Raw genomic sequence first — 22,606 nt, forward strand, 5'->3', positions numbered from 1 at the left:
GCCTAACGAATATTTGAAGACAGCAACTTGAACAATGAAGGAGCCCGCGAACGAAGAGTGAAGGACTTCATTGTTTTAACAAACCTTGATTTTCGAGGACATGAAGAATGTACAAAACACCCGTCTTCGTAGTCTTTATAACATGCCTTAATCCTGATTATTTTGTTTTTTTGCGGACGCGTTAACTACTCCGGGAATAAAATCCCCAGTAGTAAGGGGGTTGATTTCAAAAGGTTGGATTTGAACCCATGCCATTTGGGGAGAAGAGTCATTTTATTTATTTTTGCTTGCTTTACCAGGACTTACAACTCAATTTTATGTTACAAAAGTATTTTTCATGAAGAAAAAATAACATTTAAGATATAGCCCTTTCCGAAGAAATTAGTGAAACCAACAACGCTATTCCATTTTTCAAAAAGAACCGAATTCTTCACTCTGCCAAATGGAGCGTGAATTATAATTCATTCCTGTAATGGGGGACGGTAGAATCCTCTTTAAAAGATAATTTCAATATTATTTTCGTGTTAATACAATTCATCAAATTAATAGTGACAAAACGGCAACATATGTCATATTTTACAGTCCATTGATAAAGTGATCCATTTCCGAATGACTGAAATTGAGGAGTTGGTGGGAGCCGATTATTGTGAGCACAACATATTACACCCTGGAGTGGGTGTCACGAGAGCCGTGAGTGTCATCAAACGTTTTGACAAGTCCGTGGATTTGGGGCTGATTCCCGTGGGGAAGAACAAAGGTAATAACGAAGAAATATTTTTTCCAGTTTTAGAACAAATAACAAATATAAGGGAATTCTAGCTTTTGTGTAACTTGACGGATGTTGCAACAAGAGAACGAAGGATATCAAATCCAAGCAAATTGGTCTGTGCTAGTCCTGGGGTGAGTCCGGATTCTACTCGTTTACTCGATTTTGGAGACTCGAGTCCGGCTTTAAATATTCATTTTTTCTTCGAATTTCACAAAACGAGTCTTTTTGTGTTGTATAACCCCTAGTAAAAGACTCGAGTCCGGCAAAAAGTCAAAAAAGTCAAGGGACTCGTAAGAGTCCGACTTTTGCCGGACTTGCCCCAGCACTAGCCTGTGCCCTAAACATAAATTGATACGTTTTATATGTGTGTTTTAGTTTTTTTTTCTAATTTCTAAGATCCATTTTTTATATGGATAATTTATTTGGGGTGCTTTCGCCGTATGTGAGGTGAAGAAGGTGGGGTTTAAACTGAAGAGTAGTTTTTATAATAGTGGGGATTTTGCCAAGAACTTTCTGACTTGGAGGCCACCCTTTGATAACCAAAATCAGAGGGTTACTTAGAGGGTTAGGGCGAGAATTTCTTAAAGCAGGATAACTGGTACTGAAACTTCGTAGATGTGGTTTACCAAATTCATTTTGAAGAAAGGGCTTTCTAAAAATCAGGGAGGGCTACTTAGCAGAACCCGTGATTTAGGACTGCTAATATTTTTCTAGCTTTATATGGAGTCAGGCTTGGTGTCTTCATTTCATGAAGTAAAGGCAACAACTTAAAAATACGGGGAGAATAAGGGGAGAGTTTACTAGGTTTTAAATGAAGGGGGAGCCTTTATCTAACTGGTCGGAGAATAGGGGAGTCTTTTGGGCAAGTTTAGCAGTTTTGAGATTTTTAAGATTAATAGGAGGGTGAGGGTTGGGAGGATAATTAAGCCCCTTGGGAACAAATGTGTTAGTTCCAAAAGAAATTAAATTTGCATTTAGCATGATTGTTTTTGGGGTCATGACTTTGAGGTGGGGGCTATGTCATTGAGAAGGAGAGTTTTCAAGACACCCTAGCACATTAGGGAGGCTCTGAGGATTAGGGTTTACTAAAAATGTTATAACTATAACAGGAAAATAAATAGACCATGCTTTTAAGCTATTTGTTTCACAGTTTAGGCAAAGTGAAATTCTTGATGATGTCATAACTGATATTGGCCGAACTAATGCAAATATCCTCATTTTCTTGTACTTGTGCAACTCCCTAATTTCCGAAAAATAACTTGTATGCAAAGCGGTCTGCAGAGAGAAATTTGTTTTCTTTGATTAGTACTTATTTTACTAAAAGAAAGCAAGGCAATCAACCTTCAGCTTCTCTAAAGAAGTTGACAATGAATGAAACCTGTCACCTCGGAAAAGAGTCAAGTTGTTTGGATTCTGAAAGAATGATGAAGTTATTACCATTAAAAGAAGAGCACTAGTATACCAACTTTATCATTTGTCTTCGTTCCATAGGCCATATGGAGTTCTTGGAGCGGGAGTATGCTGCCAGATTGGAGACGGCGGTTCATAGACATGCCATGACATCAACTCGTCATCGAAGAACCAACAAAGTTGACCACATCAGCTTTGACACCACAAAATGTTAAAGACACTGATCAGCGAAGTCAATCTAAATTCTAGTGAAAAAATTAGTTTGAACTTATCTTTAAATGGTTATGTGACATTTATGGGAAGAAATAGTAACAAAGATCTAAACTGGATCACCATACGTATGTCTGCGATTAAAAAAAAAAAGGTGCTTTCTTGAGGAACAGGCTTTGGCATTGCAACGTCCAGTCTGCCCAAGTTAGTCCAACCAAGGACACCTATAACAGGAGGAATGGACATGGCAATTGTAGAGGCTACGTCCCACAAAAGTTACAAGGGATGTTACCATACTGTATGAAAAATCAATTTAAAAGACTTTTTTTGTTTTTATGATAATATTTCTTACTTTAAATGAAAATAAATATCGAAAGTTTCTGGTTCAGATAGAAAAAAATAGAGTTTTGGGAATGGGTAATCATGAATAAAGTAAAAGGTGTGCAGTTAGGCTTTAAATGAAAGTATCTGCCCGCCTGTTTCAATTTATCCATCCGTAAAAGAGCTTTGACAAAAAGTATAATCGGTCTAGCGTAGCTGATGTTCACTCCTCGAGTTTAATGTCTTTGTGGTGAAACATGAAACTAGGAAACTATTATTAGAAATTGCGAATCAATCTATTCATTATTTGAGTTTCAAGAAATTAATTCCGAGTTACCTTTGGATGCACACACCTTGCATATTTGTTCATGTGTAACCGACGCAAAGCAAATGCACAATCAGGATGCTTCAGGCTTTATCCTTTAAACTTTAGGAGGTCTACAAATTCATTTGCGAGACGCTTTTGCCCCCCATAGCAAATTTCATGAATTCATGGGAAGCTGAATTTGCTAAAGACGTGTTAAAAGTGTACGCAATGATTGGGAGCTTCATGCAAGTAAAACATAGATCCGAGGTGTTTTCGAAATCAAAATGATTAATGTTTCTCCTTGCACAACGTGATAGAAAAAAATGCTTTACCTCGAATCCTCAAGAAATGCCATTATATGTGAAATACAAAATCCAGCATGATGTTAAACACTACTCAATACGCCTAGAGTAGCTTTGCGGCCTTCGTTGTGTTAAAGTTAGTTGATTAATACCTCGCACGAATGGCGGCCCAACATGCTTTTAATATTCATCTAGACTCCACCACTTTACTGGCCATTCCCAAAATGAGACCGATCCTTCCAGTAGTATATATTAATATTTTCTAAACTTTTTTGAACTTAATTTTTCTCTTGGCTTGCTGGGGTATCGTATTAGTAGAGCATCTGCTCTCCAATTTGGGAACCCTGTTTTGATCCCAGGCTAGCCGAGTTCAAGCTTCTTTGTGGAATTCAAATTACAGCATGAGTTGTTGCTTTTATCAGTTTAAATGGGCGAACCTGCGGTCATTCCCGAGGGTGAGATAATAGCTAATGTTGTTTGTGACAAAGAAGCGGGAGTATCCCTTAATTAGGAGACCCACCATCAGATGACAGGCCGAGCTAGAGAGCTGCCATCTGACGCAACAGAAAAACAATCCAATGAAACAAAAACTTCCTCGAAATAAAGATTGTATGAATTCTTTGTTTGATAGCATATGGTGGATCTACACAAGATGAATTTGGACATATAACATGCAACTTTGGAAATGCTAAACTTCTTACATACTGAACTAAATTCATCTTATGATCAACATAAACATATTTGAGCCAACCTGTAATTTTAAAATCCGGCATGTTGATTCATTTCGAAATTGTGACCAAGACTTCACGGTTTTAATTGATCTGATGAAATTTATTAAAGTTATGTATGAAAATGCATTGACGCTCTGGAATGTTGGTCACATTTTCAAAATGAATTAACATGTTTTATCTAAAAAAAAAAACGCTGAACCTCGTGGAAACCAAGATATGGCTTTTCTAAAAAAAATGGATTTCGTTCCCTTTTTCAGATGCCTAGCAGTTCCGATAATGTTTGCCAAATTGAATGTCGAAGTATATCTCGAGTAGATCCACCGTTAGATAGGAAAACGAATGGAATTGGCTGGTGTCTTTTTAAAACCGACAATGGAAGGGATGTGATCAAATTAATTATTAAAGTTGAATGTAGGGTACCAGAAAACTTCGTGTGATAGGCCGCGACAACAATGCCATTAAAGTTGTTTATTGTTTGAACAACTCATATATCAAGTTTGATGAAAAAGAGTATGGGTTAAGAAATTGACTAAACTTCATGGGAAAAACTCAATTCAGTTTTCTGTATAGTGGCATCATTATCATTTGCAATTAAAACTCGCATCACCAGTGATTTGGAAAATAATCAACTTTAAGATATAAAACAATGAAATGAAATTTATTTCAAAAAAGGTAAAATATTAAAGGCAGGCTCCAAAGTTAAAAAGATTCAAAAGTTTTGATTCACAGATACTATAAATTGCTCATTTCGATTTTTCACCAAAAAATTTCAAAAGAAGATGCGAAAATTTAGACTCTATCCCGCACTTGTTTATGATTAATTTTTCAATTGAGTTAAAGCAGTGTTATTACATATTGTTTTAACCCTGTCACAAAACCTCAAATTGGCTGTTGCAAGTTTTACTTAAGCCATTATCCCAATTTCTTAAGATATGTACCCTCCCTATGGTCTAAATTTCAGATACCATGAACTAGTCTTGTCAACACGGCATTCGTAACCAAATTACAAGTAACGAAATTACTTTAATTCGTTCCTCTTTTGGAAAAAGGAAGTGTAACTCCATAACTATTTGAAATTATAATTGTAATTATAAAAAAACCCAAATCTAAGAAAAATACTCGTCACTCATTCCTTTTCCAGCTTCCAGACTGGCCTTTTAGTTTTTGATTTCTCATGGCAACTGAAGAAGCTAAAGGTTCGACAGAAATTGTCAGTTTTTGCTATTCCCATTCAATATATTGTATTGTATTGTATTGTATGTTCATCCATTCCAACACCAAAAAGTAGGCGATAGAGGAATATATGAATAAGAGGTATTGGGTAATAAATAATGGACTGATTTGGTACCGTCGTCAAGGAATTGAGAGGAATGAAAAAGAGAAAAAAAGCACAGAACGAAGGAAAGAGCTGGACCAATATGTAATTTACATCGATATTGTGCTTTTGAACTCAGGTCGTTTGTGTAGCGTCCGTATTGCCTTCCTGAATTTCCCCAACGAGCGCATCTCCCTGACAGCTTGGGGTAGCAAATTCAACAGAGAAACTGAGCGCACATTGAATGCGTTCTTTCGGGCCTGAGTTCTCGCCAGTGGGGTCCACAATTCTCGTCTCTGTGTGGCCCTAGAGTCTCTTGGCATCATGTCCTCAAGTAAGGAAAACGAAGGCCGATCCCCTAAACGAAAGTCTGCAAGGCCATGGAGTGCTTTATAGGTCCATATTAAGTCACAATTCATCCTTCGCTCTTCAAGTGAAGTCATCCCCAGCTCTATGAGGCGTTGGGAGTAGTCGAGGTCACGGCCAATCCCACCAACATATTTTGTGAAACGTCTTTGAATGGCTTCCATCTTTGCAATATCTTGCCCCAAAACAGGGGTATATGCAGGATAGCCATATTTAAGTGTGGGTAGGACATACGTTTTAAATAGTTTAATTAGTACATCCCCCCCTCCTTGTGGTAAAGTGCCGCCTTATCATACCCAACAACCTGTTGGCCTTGGAGCACTGCACTGACACATGTTCACTAAATTTCAGACGCGAGTCAATCCAGATACCTAGGTCAAAATGTGCTTGTTTAAGAGGTAGTACGTCTCCATTTATGGTGTAGCTCTGGGGCACATTTGATTTGCCAAATCTTTGTACCACACACTTTTTGGAGTAGAAGCTCATTTCGTTGGTAGTCGTCCATCCTTCGAGGTTATTCATATCAGCCTGAAGTTTCAATGCATCCCGACCACTAATTAAAGAACGGGATAGCCTCAAATCATCCGCAAAAAGCCGCAATGACGAGCAATTGGATACATCCATGTCTTTCACAAATATTAGGAATAACACAGGGCCAAGGACACTCCCCTGTGGAACCCCGGAAGTGACTTCCAACCAATCGTACCCTGCACCCTTGATCAGGACCCTTTGTTTTCTCTGCTCGAGCCAATTTTGGATCCGACCCCATAAATGTCCTTCCACACCGATCCTCCATAGTTTCTCCAGCAGAATATTATGGGGCACTTTGTCGAATGCTTTGGAGCAATCCAAGTGTACCACATCAAGGCAACCTCCCGAATCGAGCACTCGAGCGACTTGATCAACATGTTCCAGTAGATTAGTAGTGCATGATCTGCCACTACGGAACCCATGTTGTTGTGGAGTGACGAGATCATGTTCATCTAGATAAGATGTCAGTTTTCTTTTAATGAGGCTCTTCATCAGTTTTCCACAGACGGATATCATCGAAATGGGACGAATTTCCTCCAATCTGTTCATATCGAGCGGAATTTTCTTTCTCCCTGGGCCCAGGACTCGGCCTTCCCTTATCGGGTGGACTTGGAGCCATGAGTATTGAGAAGATGAGGTGGACAATTAAAGTCAGGTTTGACAATTGTGGTTGCTTTTGACTACTTTGAGAGAGTTCTTGGTTTCAAATCTTATAGCATTTGCTACTTTATTGTTTACATCTTCTCAATCAAAATTCACTGGACTGAAGACCCAATTCAGTCCAATTTCAAGCAGAGTAAGATCATTATTTGGCTTGAGTATGATGCATCAAATTTCCAAAGCTTCCAGACTTCCACAACTTAAGCCACAGGCTTCTAACAATGAAGCTTGACTGGTTTGACAATGCCGTATACTTTTTCCATCATGACTTGTGCGACATTGCTTCAAACCTTCAGTAATCAGTACTCCATCCAGGGTCCGAATTTTGACTCCTCAAAACATTTTGATGTTATACATTTTGAACAATTACGCCAAGATTAAATGCCAATGCTCATTCTGGAAAAATTCTTCAAAGTTTAGGCATTAGGAGTGTTTGAAGCTAAAAACACAATTTCTGTAGAGAAGTATGGTCTTGGTGGGTCAAAAGCCATTAAATATTGGTCATCTAAATTTTAGGAAGAGTAACGACTAACGGCATTACATATTTTTTTGAGTAATGGTTGTGTAACGAATTACTATTTTTGACCAAACTAATTGTCACCGCAATTTGTTCCTTTTATTGAGAAGCGATTAATCCCCTTCTTGTTAACAACTTTTGCAAATGTTATTGTTGGAGGTGTGATACATTTTGCCCATTGTCCATTCATTTCCATGAACCTTTACAAAGAGTGGTTTTCATATTTTGCACTTTTATTTGCAAATATCTTCCTGAATAAACTTAGTCAAGATTAGGATAAATATAATGATAGATTAACAACCATTTATCCAGTTCAAGTTTATCAAGGAGTTCCGATCAGGATTGCAAAAAAAATTGTAACCCTGAAGGCAGGGCTGAATATGAGATGGATGATCCCTAAAGATCCCTGAACGGAGATGGTGCAGCGCAGTTGGTTAACGCGCGGCCGAGCTATACACGGGTTCATGGACTCGATCCCAGATCTTTGAAATTTGATTTGATCTCATCCCTAGGGCCTGCCAAAGCTTGCATTTTGTGCAAGTTTTGCTAAAATGTTGCACATTCAAGATTTTTCTACAAATTTATTCCATCTGCAAATTTTGCAAGTTTTAGAGCAATATTTGTCATTTTTCTGCAATTTATTGTGCACTTTGAGCCATTTCAGCAAAAAATATCAATAGTTATGAATAATTTTCAAGAATCAAGGTCAATTTTAAAAACAATGTGAAATTTTATTGACTGATTTTTTTCAAATCTCTCTAACAAAAAGTACGTTTTGTACAGAATTGACTATGTTTTCCATTCATCTTAAATAGTTCTTTTGATCTGAATTCAATGTGATGGGGATTTTCACACAAGGATTTATTTCGGGATTATCAAAACGTTGGGCTTGGTGGTCTCGTGTTCATATCTGGTCACTTCTTTGAGAATTTTTTTTCCTGTGGAACAAATTTTTACGTGCTTTTAAAAATATTTGTTAGTGATTATTTGGCCCTCATGTCTTTTTTTTATTTTTGAGCCCTACTAATCAGAGCAGGACTCACCATCGACAGGGCAAGAACCTGCTACCTAGGAAGAGGACCTTCAAATCTAGGTGCTGGAAGATATTATGATACAATTTTCCTTTTCATTTACATGATGTCTGATATGAAAGGCAAAAATAGCCCATACAGGCCCCCAGAACGAGTTGATGCCGATGTTTTGGAAAGTTTATTTGCAATTTCTTGTGCAAATTCGGTTGACTTTTTATGCAAATCTGATGTCAATAAATATGTATGTATGTATGTATGTATGTATGTATGTATGTATGTATGTATGTATGTATGTATGTATGTATGTATGTATGTATATATATTTCAGGACCGTTTGTATTCATATAAACTTGAATTGGATGGTCCTAAGATCGCCATAAGCCATGCGGCTTGTTTTCGTGGCGTCTTGGAATGACATGCTTATGTACTGGTCGATTCATTATCAATTGTGCAAGTACTCTCCGCTCTGAAGTAAGCCACAATCAGTCATTCTGTACCTTGTTTGCAGGAATAGCAATTTTTAACTGCGCATTCCGATGAATATGTGTCAATGATCGATCCCCTAACATATCGACTCCATTGTCTCATTGTGTTCTCCATTGAGAACACTTGCTTCGTTTCAAGGATAAAAGCGTTCCATGTTTTTGGAAAAGAAAATGGGGGAAGTTTTTGTTGCCAAGAAGTTTCTGTTTTAGGCTGATCGAAGTATACGGTTCCTGCCCTCATTATTTTGCACGGAAACTGAGAAACAAGCAAAGGAAGCTTGCCCTTCAGTTTGGCGAGTAGGTAACCAATTTGTTTGAATCTTACGAGATCCTTGATTTTCAATATACACAGATCTTTAAAAATATTGCTGGTGTGGGCTGATCTTCGTGCATTAGTTATCCATCTTACTGCCTTCTTTTGCAAAGGAACAAGTCTCTTGACAGCGCAACTTTGGCCAAAAAACTCCAGTCCGTATTCCAAGCGGCTTTTAATCAGGGAGTCATAAAGTACTTTGCTCAAATTTCGTGGTACATTGCTTTTTTGGCCATAAAGAACGTGTACAGGGTTCTCCTTACGCTAGCCCCAACAAAATTTACATGCTCTTTCCGATTAAGTCGCTCGTCATTTCGCATACCCAAAAAATTTACAAACGGTTCCGAAACCCGCTTGTTGAATTTCAAGTCCATCAACTACTAATTTAAAGGTCTGGACCGGATTCCTAGGGCCAAATAAAACTACTTTTGTCTTACTAAAATTCATTACAAGCCGGTTCGCTTTGAAGTACTTACTCAGTTTCTCCATCCACAGACTGCACTCAGCTTGGGCCTTTAATAAATCAGTTCCGAAGTATTGAAGGGTCGTGTCGTCAGCGAACATAGTTGCCATAAAATTTGTTGCTTTCGGAAGGTCATTCGTGTATATCAAGAAAAGTAACGGACCCAGGACACTACCTTGAGGGACGCCACAACTAAGTGTCAGGGGTTCAGATAAATGACCATCAATATCCACTACTTGCACTCTCCCTCTTAAATAGTTGTTCAACCATAATAAAATGTTATTGCTGAAGCCGTATTTGCCCATCTTTGCTAGAAGAATGTCGTGAGAGATGGTATCGAAAGCCTTCTTTAGGTCTACAAATAATCCTATTGAAATCCTTTGGTCTTGCTTATTGAAAACATTTTACAAGAAGTTATGAATATCTGCAAGTTTTGGTCGACCCTACTCATCACTAGTTGTATACTGAATGATTAACACACGTCAACACTTTCCCTATCAACGTTTCCAGCAAATTAGTACTAGAAAAGCACAGGTTCACATGGTTTTGGTGGTTAACTTCAAAAGCATCACCTTTTTTAAACTTATCGTTAGCTTTTAAGCACAATTTAATGGAAAAAGATAGTGACAAAAAGTTGTGGTATGTGCAAGCATACAACATATAGATCTCTGTTAATCCCTATTTGGATGTCAAAGGTGTTTGTAATTATACCATTGTAAGATTTGAAAGGTCTCTTCGAAAGGTCGAAAGGTTGGTGATGTTTTTATGGCGTTAGCATAGAGAAGTGTTAATATTTCGAATTTCACACTAAGGCGCCCTCTTGGTCTACCATGAATTAAGTGTCACAATGCTCCTCAATAATGACAAGATTTTGGTACCAAATGTATTTTTGTATTTTTTGCATATTTTTGTCACCTGCCATCTTATGACATCTTTAACAAATAAATGTTGGACTTAAATGGTTTGAGATGATTGTCGAACGACGTCCCAATATGGCGAACAATTTTGTCAATGAAGATTTGGAAGCACTGGATGTGCTAAAGTCATGGTGGTTATTGCCGCAATTGTGGCGCAGGTTGGCCAGCCCACACAGCTGAAATCCAAGCCGGTTCTTTTCACGTCTCTATAGATCAGCAATAGGTTGTTTTGTCCTCAAAGGGAGGAGGGAGAGGAGAATGAAAAGGGCTAATCAATTTTGTATTCCGTTTTTGACAATATATTTTAGTGATCGTAATTTTAGGATGGATTATTCCCTCATCTGACTCAATCATACGTTTCTTTTCCAGTGCCACCTATTTGCCTAAGATTTCCGTCCTTGCATGTAATGAATCATACGTTAGGGGGTATTTTAGTTTCGAACTAAATGTTGCATCTTTGAGATCAAAATATCTTGATAGGTAATATATCAGACGGATATCTTAGCCCATAGATTTCTAGACACTGGATGTCGACCGACCGACCACTCGGTTAACTAAACCGCACAATAAACCGGTTTGGGATCAATTCCCAGGAGACCATCCATTGTACTGTCTTACCAGCCGAGTGCTTGGATGTCCGACATCCAGTGTTTATAAATCTACGCTTAGCCATCCCCTTCCATGATCCGAGATGGATCCTCAGCGTTGCTGAAAATACTCGTCCAAAGAAAAGGAAACGACAGGACCAAAACATTTTAAATATTAACTTATCTTTGCCGAACTGATTGCTACGATTTTAACATTAGTACATTATGCACTCCAGATGGAACCAGACTTGGCTAAAGGTTGCAGCTTCTCAAGATAACAATGATGGATGGGTTTGGGACGATGCTACTTGGATCCTTTGCTCTTCTTTCATCATTTTCACGATGCAAACGGGTGAGCAATAACATCTTTTTTAATAGTCATTAACTTGTTTCCTTCGTCTTATTCCTTAATGGACCCACAGGATTTGGAATGCTGGAATCTGGGTGCGTGTCTTTGAAGAATGAAGTCAATATCATGATGAAGAACGTCGTGGATGTGGTTTTTGGTGGGATCACTTATTGGGCATTGGGCTATGGGTTAAGTTACGGATCAGGGCCTGGAACGAATCCCTTTTTTGGGTTTGGCGATTGGTAAGCAGTGATGAGGAATAATTGCAATTACATGTAAATATATTTTGATCACATGACATTCCCTATTTATGAAGGCTTAACATCCTACGGTTGGTCTGTCCAGCCGCTCAAACACGAAGTAAAGGGGAAGGAAGACCCGTGCTCGATTGTTCAATCATCTTTATGTAATAGATGTAATTGGTGCATTGAGTTCTGTATAAACCTATTGGTACAAAATAATTCAAAAAGTTCTGTGATATGAAACTTTTGTTGCTGTTAATATTTAATACCTTTTAGACCTGCCATTTCTATTTCTTTGGCCTGGCATCATTTTTAGCAACGTTGATGTTAAGTTCCAAATCATGGGAGAATATCTGTAAGTGTAGTCCTCATACATAACCGAATGACAAGTAGAATAGACCTTAAACATAACAGAATGACAATTCACATACTTTTCTGATGAAAACCCACGTGAAGATAGTTTAGTCTCAAGGATCTTATACCCAGTTAGAAAACGCATTATTTTTATTATTTATTTTTAAATTTAGGGAAATAGCCATTAATGATATGGGTCTTATTGTGAGTAATCACTTCAAAAAATGATCCGATTAAGATGAAGATTTTATGAGTTGTATCTGATCTGTATCCATTCGCTTTCATTGTGATGACAGCAGTGTCATCGACTGGTTAGAAAAGCACGAATGTACAAACGAAATAAACTGAGATTTGGTCAGAGTTCGATTAACTTGGTCATGGTATATTGCTCGACCATTTACCAAAAAAAGTCTATGGTAAAATATTCTACTGATTTCGTAATTTTGTCCTTGAGGGAGTTCAAAGGGTCAAAGAGTGATAGTGACTTCAGGAGTACCGCAAGGTTCGATTGAAGCCTCTCTAAGATATTCATTCCCAAACATTGTTCAATCTTGCAGACCCACAGAGTGGTCACGTTCTAAAAATCCATCGTTCAATCTTACATATGTGTCTTCCATTTGGGCCCCAATTATTTCTGGCTGATTTCAAAACATCACTCTTACGACATGGTTTTTTAGCATTTCTCGAAGAAAACTGCAACTAACTCGATAATGCAGGAATTGGCATGTGATATGAATATCTTTTTCAAGGGAGTAAAGTAGGGTACTTTTAACTAATTAAACTTTTGGACGATTCAATTCATCATGATTTTGGATTTGTTCTGCCTTTGACGGTAAATTTCAGCTGTATAACGTAACGAAGCTTGCATGCGATAATAACGAATTTGAACGTCTGCTAGTATGTACGCGTATTTAATGTTCACCTCACTACTCGCCTTCAAACCTTGGGATATGCTCCTCAACGTCAAAACAAACTATTTTGCCGACATTTGTTTTTTCTTTTAAATAGATAAAATATCTACTTATAGGGTTAAGTACAAAATGAAGGTCTAAAGGTGCTATCGAACTTTAATTATTTATTCATTACCCCTGGCAATAGGTGTATTTCAAGATCATTGTATATTCAAGATATTCTTCGTTTAGCCCCTGTTACTTTAAGTGCATGGCTGTTTGCAAATACTTTCTGCAGATTGATAGAAAAGGAGTGAAGAAACCTTGAAGAGTCAGCATGGAATAATATCACAAGGTTGAGCATTAAGAGTGAACAGCAGTGTTCTCAAACTTATGCAAGAGACTTCAGAGTGAAAAGACGTGTCGGAAAGTGCTCTCCAGACACTTGGAAAAAAATTGCTTAGTTTTCGGCGCATCTGACGATTGAAGTTGAAGTGAAATGAAAAAAGCTACTAGAAGTAGCGCAAGAGACTTGTCAAAGGGGCCAATGAGCGTGTTGGATCACCTTCTGTCCCCCAAAACACATTCAAAGGACAACGAAGAAGTAATCGTCCCAAGTGGGCAAAAAATGGGTAACCTGTCAGCAGAGGACCTGATTGGCGAGGTTCAAGCAATAAAAAACGAAATGGAAAAAATGAAGTTGGAGAACGACAACCTGAAGTAAAGGGTGGTATTACTGGAGCAGGCTTTGGAGAAGAACCAGATGCAGGTCAAGAAAGACATGGCAGAGACGGTTAAGGTTCACTGCGAGAGCAAGACTTTTGCTGAAACATTGAAGGAAAATCTGAATGTCATCCCTGGCAATGTGATACAGTGTGTGGCCGAGATGCAAGACAGAAAACAGAACCTAGTGTTCAGAGGCATCAAAGGGCTGAAGGAAGAAGACCCAAACAAGCGAAAGGCCTATGAGGAGGGGGAGATCCTGAAGGTAGCCAAGATAGCAGGATTGCCGGACACCTTCAAAAGTGCCATCCTAGCAGTGCGAAGGCTGGGAAAAAGGGACGACGGGAGGGACTTTCGGCCTCTGCTGGTCAGGCTTTCCTCACAAGATCTCCGAGAACAAGCTCTAAGGTCAAATAGAGCCCTCAGAGAACAAAATAAGAAAAATGCTGAATCGGGAACTGTGACGAAATACAGAATCGAGCCCGACATGACTAAAGAGCAAATGGAGAATCTGAATAAGAAATGGGAGGAAGCACGGGACAAGTCAAAAAACGGGCGACGGTACTTCGTGATTGGCATAAGTTTGAAAATAAAGTAATTGTAATTGAACGTGGTTGAAGATAAAGTAATGGCAATTTTTTACATTTAAGAAGTAATTAACGCAGACATGTTAGTGATGTCTGTCTGTTTGTTTCGGAATCAGAAGGCAGCTCTCTCACTTGGGTGCCATCTGATGATAGGTGTACCAATAGGATAGGATCTCAGCATCAGATTTTTTTTTTGTTTTTTGTACCCCTAGCGCCATCTTTCGCATATGTAGGGATGTGTCAAACGTAAAAATGACAAAGCGTTTTCCACCAACAATTGAACTTCTGTGTCAAATCGAGCTACAAGTTTTATCTTTTCAATCGTATCTAGCACTATCCGATGGTTTTTTGTACAACAGCTCCTCTTATTTCAACACTATTGTAAATGACTCATGCCACAGCCCAATCATTGACACATCCCTACGTAAGTCTGAAGGGGGCGCTCAGGTGCAAAGGGGTAAACAACGACCCCCGCGAGCATGTCCCATTAAGGGATATTCCTGCTCCGTCATAACAACCAACATTAATTTTTGACTTCACCCTCGGGAATGACCGCAAAGCCCGGAAGCAGTAACTCATCCTGCACTTCAAATACTGCAAAGACGCTTGGACTAGGCTAGCCTGAAATTGAACGAGGCATAGCGGATTGGAAAGCGGGGGCTCTGTAAATAAATTAGGACTGATAGTCTATTTATAGTGATGATGAGGGCTGCTGGAAAGGTACAAACGAATTCCGAAATAAACATGATTCATGATTGCAATAAGGACATAAAGCCCCATGCCATAGGATCCCATTTTGACTCTGGTTAGAACTAACCTAATCTTATTTGTTCCATTTTAGGATTTATTGATGGATCCTGCATTTGCAGTGACTTGACAACTGTCAAAAATCTGCACTGGGTTCCAACTTAAAAAGAAACAGTTGAGAAAAATTCCCAAACCTGCTTAATAGATGATGACATTCAGGATCACTTTTTCCGATGTAATTACATTATATTGTAGATTAAAGCCTTTTGCATTTTTTACCAACTTTGTTGACAGGTTTAGCTTTTTATTGATGTATCCCTTTTTTCCTTGACATAGATTGAAACTTTTCAGCAGAGAATTGGTGACGTAGTACTATTTCAAAAAAGAGAGCTGGTAATATTGGTTAACGAGTGAACGTGTTATGCATGGGATCATAGGTTCAATCCTAGGGCTCTCTTCCACAAAAACAACGTACAAACATTAAAGCTTTGAACGGCAGCGGCAGAATTAACCCAACAGAGATCTACGTATCTTTCACCCCTCTACTGGCAATACCCAGAAAAGGCAGACCAAGTACAAGTTCATTCAGTAATATTAGTTAGCAAGACAAAATTGTAAAATCCAATAAGGCAAGAATCCTAGCTGTAAGATAAAAGCTATACTGCGAAGTATACTTTTTAAGTAAAAGGTCTCTTTAATAACCTCCCGCATTTCACCTTCTTACAGCACGACTTTAACGTTTGAAGTGGAAAATAATAATCTCTTTTAATCCTATACTGGGATAGAGTCTTTTTTCTATTTTTCTGCCAAAACACTGTTACCAAAACAAACTTTTCATGGATTATTTCCATTTCTATTCGAAAAACTTTGTAATGTTGGTAAGTTTACAATTGTATTGTTTTAAAGAAATTGTGTCAAAGATAGTCAATAGATGTTATACAAATACAACATTTGACGCCAAACTTCATTCTAACGCCGTCTTTTCTCAACACGATGGTTCATGGGGTAACTAAAGACTTATTTTTGCCTTTATAATCATTCATTGACATGTTAAATCATATTTTTCATTTCTGATCCCACGTGCAGGTTCGTGAATGCAAATGGGAAAGACATTGGACCTGTTTTCACCACTTTCTTGTTCCAATTATCATTTGCCACAACAGCAACCACGATAGTTTCCGGTGGGATTGGAGAGAGGTAAGTGGAAGGTTACACATAAAAAACACATGAGGTTACATTTTAATGCCTGAATTATCATTACTTGTGTTTTTAGATGTAACTTTAATGCTTATTGCATATTTTCATTGCTGAATACATTTGTGTATTGCATTCCTGCGGGTTGGCTATGGGGAAAACATGGCTTTTTGAAGAACCTTGGTGCCATCGACATTGCAGGAAGTGGAGGGGTCCATTTAGTGGGCGGAACTTCAGGTAAGAAGCAGTACACAAAAAATGAGCAACCAATATCCCCCAAAAATAGATTCTTGACCTTGATGATATGTAATAATTACTAAAGGTATCTTTTTATATGACATTTGTCACAAATATTCTTCTATTTAAATATTCTGCTATTAGCAAGACGTGTTTCTTGAGTTTATATGATAGGAACAAACCAAAATATAGCATTGATTGAGATTAAAAGCATTTTAAGGCAACTACGAATTTTAAATGACACGATTTGACTCCTCGTCAAAATGAAACCATATTGTACTCGTACATCCGGATTGCGTTAGTGCAAAATGATGCAAAGGATATTTGACTTTTAGCTTTTGTAGCAGCTGTGATTATGGGTCCTCGGTTGGGTCGTTGGGACATTATTGGTGACCCTCCCATGGGAAGTCCCACAAACGCATGCATTGGATTATTCATGCTCTGGTGGGGCTGGATTGCATTCACATCGGGTAGTTCGTTTGGAGTGTCGGGTCGGAAGTGGATTTTAGCTGCTCAATCAGCTTGTACCACAATGGTGGCTTCATTTTCCGGAGGAATAGTAGCCATTTTCTACAGCCTGTACAACACTAATGGCAAGCTTAACATCCTAATGTTAATCAATGGAATCCTTGGCGCTTTAGTCGGGATTACAGGTAAACAAATCCGTTTAAGATGATCTTTGCTGTCTACTCGTTGTAATGTTGCACTTTAACTTTTAGGCTTGAAATTTGAAAATAGCTTTAAAGAAGTTGAAAGACATCCATTTCTTTAAATTATTAAGTGCTTGGTGTTGCCCGGTTAGTAAAGACAGTTATCATATTTTCCATTATGCACCCCTGGGTTCAATCCCTGGCTTACCGAGTCCACATTCCCTCGTGTTATTTGAATTGCAACATGAACTGCTGCTTTAAAAACTTGAATCAGAGAATTTGAGGGCATTCCTGAGGGTGAGATATGAACTAATGATGGCTGTGATAAGTTGATAACTGATACAGCGCATGAATTGGCACTCGGCATCTTTGAAAATGTATCATTTTCTAGGGTGACTAATTATGTTTTTACCCAATTCTTGAGCGGAGTTAAATTTGGTGAAATCCTGGTTTCTTTTAATCTTAACTTATTTTCGTTTGACAAAAGATCATACAATTGAAAGAAGCCAATATCTCCAACGAAGTTCATCATAGGGACAATCTGGAGTTTTTGATATTTAGGCAGTCATCAAGTTTACAATACATAAGTAATGTGAGAACATTGCCACGGTTGCAAGAATGTTCCCAATGAGAATTTTGAATAATACTTGACCTTCATTCTCGTGAGAGAGTAACGAGAACAACTCTCATTTTAGGTGGATGTGCTCTGGTGTCTTTGAGGGAATCCGTTATCATTGGTGCGATTGGAGCTTTTCTCGCCAATATTAGTGCTCCATTACTCATTTGGATGAAGGTTGACGATGCTGTTGGTGCGACTTGTGTCCATGGTGAGGGTCCACTTAGTTGCTCCTTTTAAATGATCGTAGCAATAAATTCATTTGAAAAAGCTCCCGGTTGTTGATATTGTTTGCATTTTATTTCTATTTTATTCATTTTAGGATTTGGTGGATTGTGGGGAATGCTGGCAGTTGGTTTGTTTGCTCGAACAGATCACCTGGAAGGGGTCAGTCAACATGCCGGACTATTCCATGGGGGTGGCTTCTATCTTTTGGGTGTTCAAGGATTGTGTTGTGTTTGTTTTATGTTATGGTCCTCAATTGCCACACTCATTCTGATTAAAGTAAGGAAACTTTCTTTGTAGATGCCTTGAATTAAAAGAAAAAGAGTTGAATTGCACAGACGCACAACAGGAAAATTTAACATTTTTTCTTGCTCTTAATTTCTGAGGGAAAAAAAAACACAAAGAACATCTTTAGTCCAGTTTTTGTTCCGGGTGAATCAGAACTGTGGAGGTAAAACTAAATGAGCTTCTGTCTTGTGAGCAAGTGACCTCCCAAAAGTATTGAGGTTGCGTGAAAGCGTTCTTTCTTTGTGCAATCAATTTGGAAAGGGAAAAGAAAAAAAAATTAAAAAAACATAGGTTATCCAGCTCAGACTTCCCTAATAAATTTATAGTGTTAATGAATATATTTTACCCGCAGATCATCGACAAATTTGTCCATTTCCGCATGACTGAAATCCAGGAGTTAGTGGGAGCGGATTATTGTGAACACAATATTTTTCATTCCGGAGTTGGAGTTACTAGAGCCGTCAGCGTGATCAAACGACATGACAAGGCTGTCGATTTGGGATTAGTTCCAGTCGGAAAAAACAAAGGTAGATTATATGTTTGGTTCTTCCGCAATATAGGATCAATGTGGCCAATTGTTCAAAATTGTTTATTCCACATTAGATTTTACCTAATGTTTTCAACAGCTGGCCATCAGCTCTCTTTAGTGCACACGGCATTTGTTTTATTTCTCACCATTGGTTCCATTTCTTTTTGTTTTCATTCACAGGTTTTTAACTTTAGTTGTCTTTAAAATTGTTTGGAAACCAAAACCAATTGCTACATTATTTTTTTGTTTTACTGTTACTTTTCAGGCCATATGGATTTTCTTGAGAGGGAGTACGCATCCAAATTGAAATCGGAAGTGGAAAAGTATACAAACCGATCAAATTTTCAGAGACAATCCAATAGAGTACATGTATTTGACACAAGTGCATGTTGAGAAGAACAAAATACAGTTTAAATGATTACTTTGTAAGCAAGCTAATTCGAAATCTTGACAAAGTAATAGATTATTTATTCTCTTACATCAATGTCTTTTTCTATGTACTTTTAACACTCAAAATAAATAATATTTTAGCTCCTAGCTTTTCACTTTCCGTTTAAATTCGTATCTTCCACGTTGCCCTGCAAGTTAACAACTGTGCTTGTTCTTGAATGTTTACCAACAATTTCATTTCTTTCAATGTCGTTCTACTTGTTACCTTTCAAACTTGTGGCAATGTTGTATTTAATTGAATTTGTGTCGATAGGCGCATGTTTGATCGCGTTTGGAGGATTTATTTATCGAACAAAAAAAACTGATTTACAGTGCCTTAACATATCTCTAGTGCTTTGAAATAAATGTTTAGAAAATTGGTCTTTATCTTCTTCTTGTAGAAGGACACAAATGTGGGCTTCATAAAATGAATCATTTTTTGCACATCTGAATCAATGCAGAACACACAAAATATTGCTTCACTGAATTGCGGATTTGTTGTTTTAAACTAAATTGAATTCCCATGAGTTGTGATTTAAACTTTTTTAATGAGCCCTCCTCCTCACCCTAGGGTCAAAAATTGATATAATATGAACCCTTAAACTATTTCATTATTTTGTAGTCACTTATTTACAGGTGCATGTAGAGAATGTTACCCCCAGAAGTACGGTTAACCTTACTTAGTTAGTTTCCCCCTTTTCCCAAGAAAAGGTTTTCCTATTTCCCATTTCTATTTTCTGTGCAAAAAACGAGCTTAATATACTTAGTCCAGAAAAGAATAAATACAGTACTAAGTCAATATGCATACTTGACAGGTTGGCTATTTCAAAGTTGTGGAAGAAGTTAAAATCAGGATACAAAAATTCAGTAATGGAGGCAAGGCTAAATTTCCCAGGTAAAAATGTCCAAGAAATGTTGATTCATCTAAGTCTTAAAATGCAACAACCTCAGAACGTTTTCACACGGCTTCAATTTCAATGATCATCAGTAAAACATGTTGAAGACTGTTTGAAAAGGACATGGTCAGATTTTTTTTGTAAACTTGTTCAAAAAGCGCCTGAATCTTTTAAAATCGTCCAAAAAGCCAAACTATTTGACTTTAAATATAACATTAACGTTCAGTATCATTTTTTCGCAGTCTCTATTCATGAACTTCTCAAACATCTTCATAATATTAGAAGTGAGAGAAATCAGCTTATGATTACTGGGGAGCGACTTATACCCCCTTTGAAAATGGGAACAGCGTGAGCTAACTTCAGAGAGGAAGGAAACTTACCCTGATCAAAGGTCTGCAACACATTAAATTCGAGAAAACAGGAGCAAGAACTTGTGAGCATCTCATCAAGAACTGAGATGTCACACCATCAGGACTAGGAGAACTCAAAATGCCTCAGGTGAGTTTGCATCAGAGGAAAAGCCTTCGGATTCGTCCAGAACTCCTGGACCACTATACTCTCCTTTTTCAATTGATCATTCTCGATGGGGACCTAATCTTACCCTGAATCAAATCCAACTTATTTTGGAGACTAGCTCCAACTACTGGATTCAAATTGCTGACATCGAGATCACGTTCTGTGGTTTGACACCAGGGTGAGCAAGGGGTAAGAAGGGAGATGTCCCTACTAGTCTAAACAAAGTGCAAAGCCGCACAGCGCAGAACTGCAGTTACGGGTAAAACAAAATGCCTTGCACAGGCATTTAGCATGTCACGCTCCCCTTTTCTCACGTATATGTAGTCCAGGTAATCCTGCCACCTCTCAGCCAGACTTGACCTCAACGTCATATGTTTGTTATGATTTGGTTTTGGGTGGGCAGATTTTGAAGCTCACAACCGGCATATCGGACATTTCTCCTCGGTTTCAAGACAAGAAGCAATTACTGAGCACAGGATCAGAGAAGAAGAAGAAGCAATAACAGGCCCGTTCTCATATAAGTAGGCTCCTCAATTTTCAGAAGGATAATGCGCAACCTCTCATTTTCGTTTACAATGTATGTTTATTATGAGTAAAATGCAAAGTCTATTTCAATCTATAGACTGGTCGGGTATCTAACCTGGAATAGATATGAGTGATTTAAATAGCTTGGACACAACCTCCTTCTCTTCGACCAGAGTAAGCAATATGAAACGAGCACGTCGGACCAAGTCAATTATCCTCGAAAAATTTGGCCGAAGCTGCCTGAGGAAGGCGGTTCTGCAAAATTAGGTCAATTTCATGACACAAAATATGCATGAAAGCGGGTCAAAATAAGCATACTAATGGTGAGTCTACATGAGAAACATCTTGCCACAAAGTTTGCCTAACATTTCGGAAACGTTTGATATTTCAGAAACAATTCTTCTCTGAGCCGTGAAACCCCCCAATCAAAATAGTTTGACAAACATTTCGCCTTCGATTTCTGAGCAGGCAAACTTGCAAGTGATCATATCATTGCCCTATGTGCCTTGAATCCATTCAAAATTTATGTTTTGCCCAGGAAACAAAGACGATTAGTATGATAGTTAGTATGATAAAAAAAACACCAATGGGGACTATGGGCACTTCTTCAATCATACGTGCCTAGTTTCCCGTTGTAAGTTTCCATATGAATCAGTTCGTAATTAGCCTCTCACCAGACCGGATCAATAAATGAGTTATCTTGAACCTACAATTCGAGTGATTACACACCCCTCGTTGAGAGCAAAAACCATCGAATGTGACCGATCTCCGTGCCTTTCTAGGCTTGGTGAATCAGTTGAGATCGTTCACACCGAATATCGTTGCTAAAGCTGTGACTCCCTTAACCTGGGAGCTCTTAGGTCGACATTTTCGTCAAAATGTTTCTCATGCGAATCAGCTATTCAGCTTGAAGGTCCTTGGTTAGGGTTCTCAACTTGAGCAAAAAAAGATGCACTGCCGAGGAATCAAGGATCAAGAGCGAGTCTTGAAGCAACCCTTTGTTCAAGTCCTTGAAAGGCAGGGTCACGTTTTGACACTCGGTTAAGCATTTTTGATTTTGCTTCGGTACCCTCTTTTGCTAAAGATGAGAGCCCTAGCTCAGGTCCTTTAAGCCAAAAAGCTACACATCCGGTTCAGTACACAGGGGTTGAAGGGTTAAGATCCCTTCTTTCGACCAAGAATGGATTTACATGGTCAGAAGATGTCCACACGCCTGTGTTCAAAGATGCTTGTCGTGTGATCTCGTCAGCTCCAGTACTTGCCCACTTTGATTCCCCTCTTCCCATCAAATTGATGACGGACGCGTCACGTTTGCAGGGTCTAGGATTTGCCCTCCTCCAAGACCATGGCAAGGAGTTCTCTGGAAACTGGTAA

The 22,606-nt window shown here is 38.3% G+C and overlaps 2 protein-coding genes across 3 annotated transcripts in view; both read left to right on the forward strand.

Moving 5' to 3' along the window:
* Nucleotides 1–3,424, forward strand: part of LOC131877778 (putative ammonium transporter 3) — a 16,438-nt gene extending 13,014 nt beyond the window's left edge. The window contains exons 8-9 of the mRNA XM_059223561.1: nt 583–757; nt 2,261–3,424. Coding sequence (XP_059079544.1) covers nt 583–757; nt 2,261–2,394 — 309 coding nt within the window. The 3' untranslated portion in view covers nt 2,395–3,424. The remainder of the gene's footprint in view (nt 1–582; nt 758–2,260) is intronic.
* Nucleotides 3,425–11,347: 7,923 nt separating this feature from the next.
* LOC131877780 (putative ammonium transporter 3) lies at nt 11,348–19,278 on the forward strand. 2 transcript variants are annotated; one of them, XM_059223563.1, is made up of 9 exons: nt 11,348–11,587; nt 11,658–11,826; nt 16,214–16,324; nt 16,401–16,558; nt 16,894–17,211; nt 17,904–18,035; nt 18,147–18,328; nt 18,690–18,864; nt 19,132–19,278. In XM_059223563.1, exons 1-9 carry the CDS (start codon nt 11,461–11,463, stop codon nt 19,257–19,259), a joined length of 1,500 nt encoding a protein of 499 aa, XP_059079546.1. In that variant the 5' UTR covers nt 11,348–11,460; the 3' UTR covers nt 19,260–19,278. The 2 variants fall into 2 exon arrangements, with proteins under 2 accessions (XP_059079546.1, XP_059079547.1); XM_059223564.1 differs by lacking the exon at nt 16,894–17,211 and having other exon boundaries at nt 11,355–11,587.
* The last annotated feature ends 3,328 nt before the right edge of the window (nt 19,279–22,606 follow it).

This window comes from Tigriopus californicus, chromosome 3 (genome assembly GCF_007210705.1).
Source record: "Tigriopus californicus strain San Diego chromosome 3, Tcal_SD_v2.1, whole genome shotgun sequence".
Lineage (NCBI taxonomy): Eukaryota > Metazoa > Arthropoda > Copepoda > Harpacticoida > Harpacticidae > Tigriopus > Tigriopus californicus.

Excerpts from the sequence above, each read along its gene's own strand:
- LOC131877780 (XM_059223563.1), top strand. The coding sequence starts at position 11,461 with ATGCACTCCAGATGGAACCAGACTTGGCTAAAGGTTGCAGCTTCTCAA. Across the intron at positions 18,329-18,689 it reads CCACACTCATTCTGATTAAA|ATCATCGACAAATTTGTCCA; the intron begins GTAAGGAAACTT and ends TTTTACCCGCAG. Across the intron at positions 18,865-19,131 it reads TCCAGTCGGAAAAAACAAAG|GCCATATGGATTTTCTTGAG; the intron begins GTAGATTATATG and ends GTTACTTTTCAG.